The 12,252-nt window shown below is 42.4% G+C and overlaps 1 protein-coding gene across 12 annotated transcripts in view; it reads right to left on the reverse strand.

The window, feature by feature from the left end:
* birc6 (baculoviral IAP repeat containing 6) overlaps window positions 1-12,252 on the reverse strand; it is a gene marked incomplete at its 3' end in the record, with an annotated part of 100,754 nt that overhangs the window by 68,732 nt on the left and 19,770 nt on the right. For 9 of the 12 annotated variants that reach the window (XM_082143009.1, XM_082143015.1, XM_082143014.1 and 6 more), the window contains exons 9-30: window positions 12,118-12,176; window positions 10,506-11,999; window positions 8,710-8,859; window positions 8,177-8,402; window positions 7,726-7,886; window positions 7,468-7,599; window positions 7,241-7,372; window positions 6,812-6,978; window positions 6,394-6,527; window positions 5,762-5,923; window positions 5,546-5,677; window positions 5,299-5,396; window positions 4,573-4,720; window positions 4,298-4,431; window positions 4,045-4,191; window positions 3,636-3,823; window positions 3,237-3,539; window positions 2,973-3,072; window positions 1,912-2,126; window positions 1,574-1,782; window positions 511-857; window positions 183-402 (exon numbers count right to left, since the gene is read on the reverse strand). In XM_082143009.1, coding sequence (XP_081999135.1) covers window positions 183-402; window positions 511-857; window positions 1,574-1,782; window positions 1,912-2,126; window positions 2,973-3,072; window positions 3,237-3,539; window positions 3,636-3,823; window positions 4,045-4,191; window positions 4,298-4,431; window positions 4,573-4,720; window positions 5,299-5,396; window positions 5,546-5,677; window positions 5,762-5,923; window positions 6,394-6,527; window positions 6,812-6,978; window positions 7,241-7,372; window positions 7,468-7,599; window positions 7,726-7,886; window positions 8,177-8,402; window positions 8,710-8,859; window positions 10,506-11,999; window positions 12,118-12,176 — 5,058 coding nt within the window. The remainder of the gene's footprint in view (window positions 1-182; window positions 403-510; window positions 858-1,573; window positions 1,783-1,911; window positions 2,127-2,972; window positions 3,073-3,236; window positions 3,540-3,635; window positions 3,824-4,044; window positions 4,192-4,297; window positions 4,432-4,572; window positions 4,721-5,298; window positions 5,397-5,545; window positions 5,678-5,761; window positions 5,924-6,393; window positions 6,528-6,811; window positions 6,979-7,240; window positions 7,373-7,467; window positions 7,600-7,725; window positions 7,887-8,176; window positions 8,403-8,709; window positions 8,860-10,505; window positions 12,000-12,117; window positions 12,177-12,252) is intronic. The other 3 variants (XM_082143011.1, XM_082143007.1, XM_082143010.1) reach the window with 2 other exon arrangements.

A 12,252-nucleotide genomic window follows, 5' to 3' on the forward strand; every position in this document is an offset into this window, starting at 1 on the left:
TAAAAATAGACACTTTATATGTCGTCACTAAATATATTCGTCATACCGCCCTGCCCTAGAGCCAACGGTGCAGAAGACGCCAAAAAAAACTAAGCCCACCTACACTCAAAACTGGCCCGACAGTCGGTTTGGTGTGTACCAGCCTTTATACAACATCTGAAAGAGCGTGTTTTTTGAGTTACCTGTCCTGGGGGAAGATGAGCAGCTGTTCTGAGTTGTAAAGCTCCTGCAGGACATTGGACAGGAACTGGCCCCACCATCTCTCACCTCCACACAGCTGCACCAACAGCAGACCCGCGTGCAGACGGATCTTAGGGGTCCCACTGATACACAGCTGCTTAAAGAGCTCCTCACATGCCTGGGCGTGAAACGTGTTTTGCAACACTGTGGGCACAGAGTGACCTGAGCAAGAAAGAGGGAAAAGCGTTCAATTTGACAAAGTAAGGTCAATTCAGATTTCATGTCATTTTAAAACAGTGAGGTGGTATTGGCACAGGCTGTGTCCCTCACCATTACAGCAGTGCAGCAGGCTGAGCAGTGTGTCCAGTAGGTATCTGATGATGGTTCGGAGCTGCTCGGTAGAAGAGTTCTGGACCAGCTCTCTGGGGTCGTAGTTCTCGGGTAGGTGTTTCCTGGTGGCTCCCAGAGAGACACGCAACCTCTGGACAGCATGGTGGGCCAGATTGAGCTGGAGCTGGAGCTGAATGCAGTCTTGGTAGGCGGAGAAAACACGGGAATCCTCCTCAACAGCCTTATCGGGCTTGCGCAGGAAGTACTGTGCGTTATTAGCGCTGTTAAGAGGCGGCAGGTCGATGTTCTGAAGAAGCGTCTCAAGTCGATGACAGGCCAGATTATACCTACACGAGAGATTAGCATATTTAATACAGCATAAATTCCGCCTATACCATTTGTGAAATATAAAGTGCACTCAGGCCCTTAAAACTGAAAATGTCCATTATTTGACAAAAGCTTTTAATTATTAGCACTTAAGTGTAATTATAAATACACTACCATTTAAAAGTTTGGGGTTGGAGAGATGTTTAATGTTTTTTTGAAAAAGCCGCTTCTGCTCACCAAGGCTGCATTTGATCAATATACAGTAAAAACAGTAATATTGTGAAATATTGTTATAAATTAAAATAATTTATGCTTTTTTTCTATACTAAAATATTTTTAAAATGTAACTTATTCCTGTGTTGGCAAAGCTGAATTTTCAGCACTAATACTCTAGTCTTCAGTGTCACATGATCCTTCAGAAACAATTCTAATATGCTGTGGCGCTCAAGAAACATTTCTAAATATTTTCAGTGTTAAAAACTGTATTTGGTGAACCGTGATATATTTTTTCAGGATTATTTAATGAATTGAAAGTCTTTTCTTTGAAGAAAATAACTAAAAATATTTTGTAACATTACAAATGTCTGTCAATTTAATGTGTCCATGCAGAATAAAAGTATTGTTTCTTTCAAAACAAAACAAAAAACTTCTTACTGAGCCCAAACTTTTAAATGGTAGCGTACTTCAGTCAATGCCAATGGCAGCTGAGTTAATTGTGCTTTGCAGCCTCACCAACCTGCACTGAATGTCTTCCTGTAGGGCCACCATCATTGACAAATGTTGATCCAGATCTGGCTGACAGGCAGCTTCACTATCCCCTCTCAGAGGATCATGCATCAGCTTAAGTTCACTTTCCCATGGCAGGATGTAGGTGTGTCCATAATAGAAGCCCAGTGGGATTTTAGCCCGGGCATTAGTGCTGCCGTATCGACCAATCACAGTGATCTGGGGGAAGGGCATAGAGTGAAAATCAGTGATCTGTCTTTTAAAAATTATTTTCTCTGTGCTACAGCTTATACAAAGCAGACTGCTATTTGACCTGTACACATTTGATTATCATAAACTTGTATAAACCTTCATGAATCTGCAGACGGGAGGGGGCAACAAGTCATGTAGAATTAGAGAGTGTGTGCTGATATCTGTGGCGACCACGAGTCGCCTCCCATCCACCTCCTCCCCAAGAGTCCAAATATCGATGGAAAGGGAGGCCAAGTCAGCGCATGTGGGGATCAGCGCATCCGTCAGCAACACAGGCCGGCCAAAATCTAGAGTCACAAATCGCCTTGCACCTACAGAGAAGGGACATTTTTTAATTCAGATCACATGATCAAAAGATGTTGGTGCACCAAAGCATATAGCAAAAGCAAAAGAATGAGGACTAAAGAGAGTGTTCTAGAGCAGTGATAATCAAGGCTGAGGCTCACTAGGAGGCCTCAGTAAAATTCTAAATGAATGACTTAAAATTTTAAGATAAGACAACTTGCATTAAAACAACAAGCATTTATGCCCGGCTCTAAAATATTTTTGGGTTAGAAATTGTGAGTAAAAGTGTTCTGATTTTATGCATCATAATTAAGGTGTATACTGAATTTGATCATTTAATACATTACAGCACTTTATTAATTGTTTTTCACATTAAGCATTTTAGAATGCCCTGCTATTTTTAGTGATTGAAATACTGCAGCAGGTACTGTACAGTATATGGATCACAAGTATCCAAAACTTGCATTTCGTTCACATATTTTAGTTTTTCTTCTTTTGAGATGGAACATTGACAGGTCTGTGCTGCGGTTTGAATTATTGCAGACATTTGGAGGCCTTGGAGGTCTCAAACTTTTATGCCCCCCACTGTCCAACACATTATCTAAAGCCCCCCTTCCTCCCATACTGGCTAAGATATTTCCTCTGGTATTTCTGCTGTAACAACTTTTTTGTTAAAAGAAACTGGGAGTGTTGAGATGTTCAAAGCTTCTGATGTTCTTCAATAAAACCAATAGTTATGAAAAGGGGGGGGAAAAAGATATATGATCTCAGTGTACATTTAGATTTTTTGTGTTTTTAGCATTTTAATTAAGCTAATTTTATTTATTTTTTATAATTAAATCATTTAAAGTCTTCCTCAGGGACTGAAGTACCTGAATGCATTCGCTCGATAATTATGGACTGGTGTGGTGGAGGCTGTAGAAAATGAGAGGCCTGTGAGATTGCCAATGCCAGGCCACTTCCTATGTGGTTCTGCAATGACAACACACACACACATATACATTAGCTGAACACATTCCACATGTTCAACTACAGACATTAAATCTGCTAATGTGCACAAGTAGAACTGAACATTACTAAATAATAACATTTAAACAATATGAATATATAAGGAAGAGGAGTTTTTCAGAACTTACTGCTTTGGCTTTCTGTGCGTTTTTATTCTGTGCTGAAAGGTTCACAGGTGGAGGATCAATGACAGATCCTGGGAAGAGTTGAGCTAGTTCCACGCTTATGGCCGCAGACACTGCCTCATTCGGTGGGGTGAGAGGAGGTGTCATGAACAGTGGGGTCGTTTTAGGGGTGGGTGGGATGACGTCAGAAGGGTGGATGAAGAAGCCTGGGGCGGACGGGTTGGATGGCACTGAGTTGACAACGCCTGATGCTGCGGTGGCTGCTGCTGAGGTGGTCTGGTGAAGTTTGGCCTCCAGCTTAGCCTTCTATTTCATAAGACAATCAATTACATAAAGTCACAAAGTACTGAATCAATCAAGACATCAAGATTGAAATGAATGAAGAGTGTCTCCATATATGACCTGCTGTTGGAGTTTTAGAAGCTGTTGCTGCTTCTCCTGAAGAACTTGAAGCTGCTGTTCAGCAGACACCATGGCATGAGACAGTGACTGCAGGGCCACCTGTGCAGCTGAGCTCAGGGCCGTGGACGCCTCGCCAACGGTCCCAGCAGATAGCCCTGTCACCGTGGGCGTCACACCAAAGGTGCTCACTACAAAAGAACGTATAGGGAAACAGATTTCGCAACAGGTTCAAGTTGGTTATGAAAATTCAGTTTCTTGAAAGAAGCTGTGCGTCATGCTACACTATTGACAATGGACCATTTTTTGGCAGCTAATGTGACCGCACCTTAAAGATGAGGTCCACGATGACACGGTTGGTTGTAAAACAAACAAGATGTGATAGAGAGGAAAAGAAAAGTGGGATATGTACCAGTGAACATACTTGCATCATCCCTCTCCACCCTGGTGCCGTCACTGGTGGAGACGCAAGTAAAGTGCAGGGGTTCGACCTCCAGCAGGCCGGTCAGAGCAGTGAAACTGCCCTCAGCCACCCCGCTGCTGTTTACCTTCCCATTACCTGACATTAGATGAGAAAAAAAGAAGAAAAAAAACCTTAAACGTTTGTCTTTTTTGTTTTATTATTTATTGATGAATGTGTGTTAAATAAGAATGCATTGCCACACCTGAGAGAATATCGGACAGATCGATCTCATCCGACTGGACACCGATGCTGCTGCTGAAGGCATTCTTACAAGAAGACCCGCTCACCTCCAGGTCAAACAGTACTGGGTCAAATGGAGACCCGTATAGACCATATCTGAATAGAGAAAACCATGACAAAACCATTTCATTTCCTTAAAATGATCACATCTAACATGCTCATAAAAAGCTTTTTTGTTCAAGTACATTAAACAAAAGTCAGTTTGTGTATGGTTCAGAATGCAGCAGATCAGCTGACCTGGTCTGCAACAACGCCTCAAGTGGAGTCAAGCGGTCCTGCAGCTGCCGAGAGACAGCAGTGAGCAGAGAGGCGCAAGCGGTACTGCAGCCGGCCAGGTCCTCATCTTTCACATAATTTAACAGGACAAAGTACCAGAAGACAGATCCTGAGAGACAAAGGCAGACAGGAATATAAGCGTTTTAACAAGATAAATTACTTAAGTATACTTAAGTATATACTATACTTAAGTTTTTTTTTTTTTATTAAAGAAATTAATAGTTTTATTCAGCAATGATGCATTAACTTGATCAAATAAACGCTGTTCTTTTGAACTTTCCATTCATCAAACAACACTGGGGAAAAAATGCGTCAGTTTCCACAAAAATTAAGCAGGACAACTGTTTTTAACAAAAATAATAATAGGAAATGTTACTGATCCCAATCATTTAAACAATCAGTGTTTCCCAACCCTGCTCCTGGTGGCACACCAACAGTGCACATTTTGGATGTCTTCCTTATCGGCCCTATATATTTCTGGTCTTGAAGTCTCTACTAATGAGCTGATGAGTTGATTCAGTTGTGATTGCTTAGGAACAGTTGGAAAATGTGTAGTGTCGGTGTGCCTCCAGGAACAGGGTTGGAAAACACTGCTGTAGACTAATAAATTAAAGTCAAAATTTTTTAAAACAAAATGGTATTATCACTACAAAAGGCACTATACATTTACTACTTTAAAAAAATTACCTCCTGTGGCAGCAGCAGGCAGATAAGGCATATTATCCAGAAGAGCTTTAAATAGAGCCTGGCCAAAACCCTGCTGACCGGGGTCTCCTTTACCGGTACTGAAACATCAGACACTCAATCATTAAGTTTAATGAACATAAAATCATTGCATCTGCAAATGTATATTGGACAGTAGATCACTAGTTCTGCAACAAGACTATATGATAAGACTGAAGATCAGAAAAATACAGAAAGGTTGCAAACTTACCTAATACAAAGTGCAAGAAAGCGAGAGCATTTATGAGCTATACTGCGGCCGGCCTCGAAGAAGCACGCCCTGATTATATCTGTCAGCCGTCTCCTGGTTTTGGTCAGAAGCCCCTCTTTTCCCTCTCTCAAACTAAAGGAATATTATAAAATTCATTAAAAAGACACACAAGATAAAACAGAGTTTAATAATACAGGCTTCAAGGTGGCGTCTCACCTGCAGGGTCCGTTGGAGTAGACCCCTGCCAGCCAGCAGAGGATGTCCAAGATGAGACTCTGACAGTGTTCTGAGCTCTGACCGTCTTCTGCATGCTTACACAAACCTCTTAGCAGCTTTTCATGGAGTTCAGGAAACTGAAGCATTGCACAGCGTTGCACTCTAGGAAATATAAGCAGACACAGACAACACAGTTAGACTATGGCCTGGTTCATAATTTATAAATATTTATATATATAATGAGAAATGCTGTTCTTTTGAATTTTCTATTCATCAAAGAATACTGGGAAAAAAATATCAGTCTCCACAAAAATATTAAGCAGCACAACGGTTTTCAACATTGATAATAAAATAAACGTTTATTGAGCACCAAATCAGCATATTAGGATAATGTGACACTGAAGACTGGATTAATTGCTTCTGAAAATTCAGCTTTGCATCAGGAATAAATAACATTTTAAAATATATTCAAATAAAAATAGTTTAAAATTTTAATAATATTTCACAACATTACTGTTTTTACTGTAGTTGGATCAAATAAATGCAGTATAAAAGGCTTTCCAAAAAAACATAAAAAATCTTACCAACCCCAAACTTTTGTATATAATGTATACTTGTACAGTATCTCTTACCGTTCTTTGGGTACAGACGTTTTCTTAAATCTCCTGATTGTGACAGACACTTCCTGGAGCAAGTCACAGCCACGCAAGTTATCAGGCTTTTTAGGGGCAGATTGAGGATCTGCTTTGGACGTGGAGGCTTTTTCCTGAAATTAAAATTTGTACTTTAGTGGTGGTCACCATATGGCTTTCAACTCTTACTCCATTACAAAGAGCAGATCAAGTAAAGTGCCATTTCTTTAATGAAGTAATGTAGCTACACAGCCACTAGGGGTCTATAAAGCAGTCAGACAACCTATCAACTAGCACACAAATATATGACGTCATTGTTTTCAGGAAAATGTGTTTTAAAACAGCATGAATGATTAAAGGCTTACACAATTCAGCTTGCGCAAAAGTCAATTACAATTCAAGTGTTTTTCTGCTGTACCTTGGTGGCTTGAGCCCTCTGCAGCAGGGACGAGAGTGAGTGAGCTTTACTACTTTGGGGTTTGGCTGAGGGCATCCGCACAACAGGCCTCAAACTCTCATCCAGACCCTTATCACTCACTGCCTTAATGTGCACTAGGAATGAACGATATTTTCCCCCTGCCATGCCTAGAAAGTGGAATGAAAAAGAAAAGGACACATTTATAGGAAGATTTCATTTGTATGAAGTACAACAAGATATTTACATTGGTGACCAAGACTGGGACATCTGTTTTAATGTGTATATAAACACATTTTTTTTAATGTTGCATATTCATGCCAGTAAAATACTGCATGCAGCTCTGCACTGTTGTTTTACTGTAAGTCTACTGCAACACTGCTGGATGGGTGGAAGTGGTTGCTATAAATGGCTTGTGATGCTCAGGCGAACCTTTGAGGAGTTTGGGACTTGTAAGGCTTAGCATCCCTGCGTGTCCAGACAGATCTAGTCCACTGGACAGCCATACCGGCCCACACAAGATATCATCTTTGTGTTCCTGCAGGAATGGACACAGCCTGGAGCCTGAGACAGAGAGAGATGTATTTCTTAAAGAATGCTGACAGACATTAACAACATTTTTGGGTGGTCAAGATGGCTTTTTTCCTCTGCACATTTACCTGGTGACTCCTCGATGTCCATGAACTGGATGTCCTCTGAGAAGTCGTGCAGGAGTGGCTGTCCATTCTTCTCTCCATTTGAATGCAGGACATGAGACAAGGGGAAGACAATCTGCCTGTCCACTGCCGTCTCTGCAGTACAAAGTTTTACACAACAAGAGATTCACTTGGGGAATAAAAACAAATCAAACTAGTCTATGGTAAACATCATCACTTTCATTTTCTGCTGAAAGAGTGGTATTTTGTTCCGGGACACACCGTTAACTTTGCCCAGGCCTGGTGCTTTGTTCTTCAGCAGTGTGACCTGGAGTTGTGGGATGTTAGTAATACTGCTGTTTAGCAAAAACTTGAAGTCCACATGTCCCACCATGCAGGCTTTGGGCAGGACCAGCTCAAACACATGCTCATCCCAGCTGGAGCTGAGAGAGAGAGAGATATTACACATTACATTTGAAAAGGGGGGAAAACACTATGGAAACATTACTGATGAGTAAATATTTAGCTATTTTTACATCAAATATTTATCAACATTAACATAGATTTCTGATATTATGGTTCTTAAATATATTATTAAAAATATATGTCATTTTAAATGTTTTCACTGATTCAAATGTTCATTTTAAATGATAATGTGTGTTAAAGTGTTAAACCTCTTCTTTTGTTGGGGGGGGGGGGGGGGGGGGGGGGATTGTTGTATGTGAATGTATACCTGTCGCTCTGTAGTTTCCAGGTGCGTGTGTGTTGCGCTGCGTCGCCGTGGTGCTGCTGGTGAAGGTGTTGCGGATGCCGCCTTTGCTGCTGTTCCTGCTGCACCTCCACCCAGCAAGGGGGCACTGTTGCGGAGAAGCGCGGCGTCAGCGTTTCAAAATGCGTTAGTTCCACCAGAGAAGAAAGTGTCTCTGCGGTCAATGGCTGGTCCACCAGGAGGTCAACTCCTGCAAACAGACACATGGCTTACTGTACTGTTCATTTCCATGGGCATAAGGCCAACCACCATTTTACTGCTGCTATGATTTACACAGAAAGAGATACTCTACATCAGATGACAAAATGAACAAAGAACAGAGTGAAATTCCCAGAAAGCACACTGTGCATCATCAGTTTTAAATAGACAAAATTCAATTAAGCAGGACCAATTGATTTCTCAAGGCTTTAATGTGAGGTAGCTGAAGGGGCAAATTGAACCGTCTGTTTGATCTCTACAGAAACACTTTAGTTCAATGCCTTGCATGTGTCTCTCACCTGTGATACCTGGACTCGAAGGATTCGATGTGGGTTTTGCTCCGTCCAGTAATTGCTCCGCCCTATTAGACAGGGGGCCGTCGACAAAAATGTCGGCGTCATCAATATCATCACACACACCTCCAATTTGAAGGAAATGAAGCTCTCCACCTTCAGAAAGGAAAATGAAAACTTATTGTGCTGACACTTCAATAAAAGGGTTTACACATTTACTAAACATATAGCATGTATACTGCAATGAAAATATCCCTCTGAACTACAAAAACAAGAATTTTATATTTTCTGGAGCAAATGGTGCTTGCCATGACAACGCTAGGATGTTCTGGTCACTTAGAAGCCAAGTCAAGGAGTTTCTATGATATTCTGGGTAATATGACTTTGTTCCATACATCCTTCAATGTTTGAGATTTTTTCACGTATTGTCGCCCATTAGGAGAACATTGAAAAGTCAGATATCTTCAAAAAGTACAGCCACACCTCTTCAACAAACCACACAATTTGATCCTTCATATGCATAGCACAAATTGTACACAGTTCATACTAAGGGTTAAGGACTTGTACAAATTCAACTGCAAGTATGTTGAATAGTAATGTTTGTCTTGATAAAAACTAAGGATTAGTAAATACAGTGACAGACAGTAGAAAAAGAAAGTAAAAAAGGCAGAGGTGGAATTCCCCTATTCTCCCTCCAACTCATTCACACGTGTAATAAATACAGACTCTGTACTATTGTACTCAATGTTGTCCCCCTGTTGTCAATCATTTTATCCCTTAAAACACATCTTTGATCACCAAAATTCCGTTTAAATTTTTTTTCCTGTATAAATAATTTCTTCATGCCTTAAAATAGATTGAATGCAATTCTACACCCTTGCTTCATTTAGGATACATGAATATGCAAATTGGTCCCCACCTCCACTCACTAACAACAAGCTCAGACCACCTGATCCACACAGTAAACTTTTACTGTAGAAAACACTACACCTGGCTTCTCTTGAGACTCAAGAGAAGATATTAATCTTCTATTGAGACTCTTGAGATATTAATGACATGCTAAAGCCCGCCCACGTTGAAAGGACTGGTTACATTCTTGTGACTTCGAAAACAGGGGTGTTTCCAAAACGCGTTTTTGAGACTGTCTTTAGTATATGGCAGTTTTAAAGACAAAATACTCAGCATTGGTGTTGACTGATGAATTTGTACATGGTTTGTCTTAAAGCACATTTAAAAAAATAAAAAAATAACATAAACATATAAACATTAAAAAAGTGATTTTCACCACAGGAGATCTTTAATTCAGCCAATCAAAAGAACAAGATAAAACCAGTACACTGAACAAACACACTGCACTAAATCCTTGACTTCCCAAGGTGATATCTTGCGATATGTGAACGGCCCCTTAAGGCAACTTGACATTAGCCTAACCTCTCGTCAGTTGAGCAGATAGTCGGAGGAGTAATGTCAGCCGTTTGGAGATATTTTAAGATAAGCGATGATGATAAAAGTAAAGCAGACTGCAAACTATGCTCTGCTAAACTGTCAAGAGGGGTGAGAAATACCTCCTTTAACACAAGCAATTTGATTGTACAAGTTGTATATTAAGTTTGTTGCAGTCAGAAAGTGAAAAACATCTGATGAAAATAAAACATTGTTAGAAGAACTGTAATGGTATAATTAAGTACTCATATCGGTACTTGGTATCGGCAAGTAACCAAATGTAAGTACTTGTAAGTACTTGGTCTGGAAAAAAGTGGTATCGGTGCATCCCTAAGGTCAATAACTGCACACTTGCTCACCTTTTGTGCAGGCACATAGCCGGTCGGTGCCTGAGCAGTAGGTAACAGAGACGAAGGGGTCCACCTCCTCTGTCCCCTCTTTCTTGGGTGGCTCCACTTTTGCCAACACCTCTAGGGTGGACAAGTCCAGAATCATGATGTAACCCGCCTGTGTAGTCACCACAAGGTGTCCGAGTCCGGCCACATCTCCTCTCTTCTCCTTCCCAGTGGCTGATCCTGCACTTGGGCCAGCTGTCACTGCGGACGCCACTGTCCCCGTGCCATTTTTGAGCCCAGAGGGTGTCGACTCTTCAGACGTTTCCTCTGAATCGTCCTCTCTGCCATCTAGAACATCTGGCGGCAAGAGGAGGAGAGACGTGACGGCATCCCGTGGGTCACGAATCTGCTGCACCTTCACTGGTTCCTCCTCCAGGGTCACGATGCGGGTGGAGTAATTTAACTTGTAGAGTGCTAAGTATCCACCGCCACCACTGCCCCCCAGAGGCCTGGAAGTATGGGCCTGCTGCTGGTCATGAGGGGGCAGGATGAGAGGGGTCTGTGGAGGAGAGATGCCCGAGTGGGTGTCATGCCCATTGGCCAATGTCTGTCCTTTGCGATGGGCACAGAGGGCCGAGTGCAGGCGGTTTAGGGTGTTTAACACCTCCACCTGATTGATAGCACTAAGGGACTCTACGGAGCATGGTTGAAGACCGACTAACAAGTGTAAGCCATCGCTGCAGGGCGTGATGGAGTCCACATACAGGTTCTCTTCTTCTAATGCTTTCGGCAACCGCAAGCACTGCACCAGTGAGCCCGGTCGTGGAGCCAGCGAGCTCCACTTTTCCCCATCCAGAGGTCCGAGCCCAGCCGCCGCATCCGCAAACTGCTGGATGTATGTGATGGGAGGGTCCTGCAGCAGCAGCTGCTCATGTGAGTCAAATTCCATCTCGATAATCTGCGGGACGGTGAAGCCCTCCTCATGAAGTCCTTTGCTCATCAGGTTGTTCATTTGGGTGAACACCTTCCCTGAAGACTTCTCGTCTGCTTCCTTGATGCTGTACAGGAGAAGTACAGGCATAGTCCTATGCACAGGGGCGGCTGGTGGAAGCTTCGGGGAGCCCAGGTCTGTGGGGGGATTACAGGACTCGATTTCCATGGGACCCTGGTCTGTTGCAAGCCCTTCAGGGGCAGCAGTCCTTACTGGGCTATCCATGGAGCGACGAGACGGAGGGGGACCTAGTGGAGAACTAGCCGCTGACCGGTAGCTTAGCAGTCCGCCGGCCAGTAGGCAGGGGAAGGGAATGTTGTGGTGCTCAGTCAGCCTATCCTTTGCCTTGTCAGGTTTAGGGGGGCCCAGTGAGTGCTGCGGGTTGGCTCCCAACTCCTCCAGGTCTTTAACTGTGTCCTCCAGCACACTGGCCACCACCTCCCACTGCAACTTCTCAGGCTGCTGTAGGACACTGAGAGCTGTGACTCCCAAACTCACCTCCATTGTCTCCTTCTGACCCAGTGGGCCTACAAAAACATAAGGAGGAAGAACAATAAGTAGGATGCTTATTGACAAAACTGGGCGTAGATATAAAAAAAAAAGTGATGAATAAATGTTGTTAATTCATGAAAATCAATGTTTTACCTGTGACTGACTCTGATCTGGAATGCTCTTCACTGTCCGAGTCCTCTATCTGGTCATCGCTAGATACAAAAACAAAGGAAATGTTCAATAAACAAAATAATAGGATATGATGTTTTAAAATAATTAGCAAAAAGT

Source organism: Leuciscus leuciscus, assembly GCF_965113295.1.
Source record: "Leuciscus leuciscus genome assembly, chromosome: 17".
Classification (NCBI taxonomy): domain Eukaryota; kingdom Metazoa; phylum Chordata; class Actinopteri; order Cypriniformes; family Leuciscidae; genus Leuciscus; species Leuciscus leuciscus.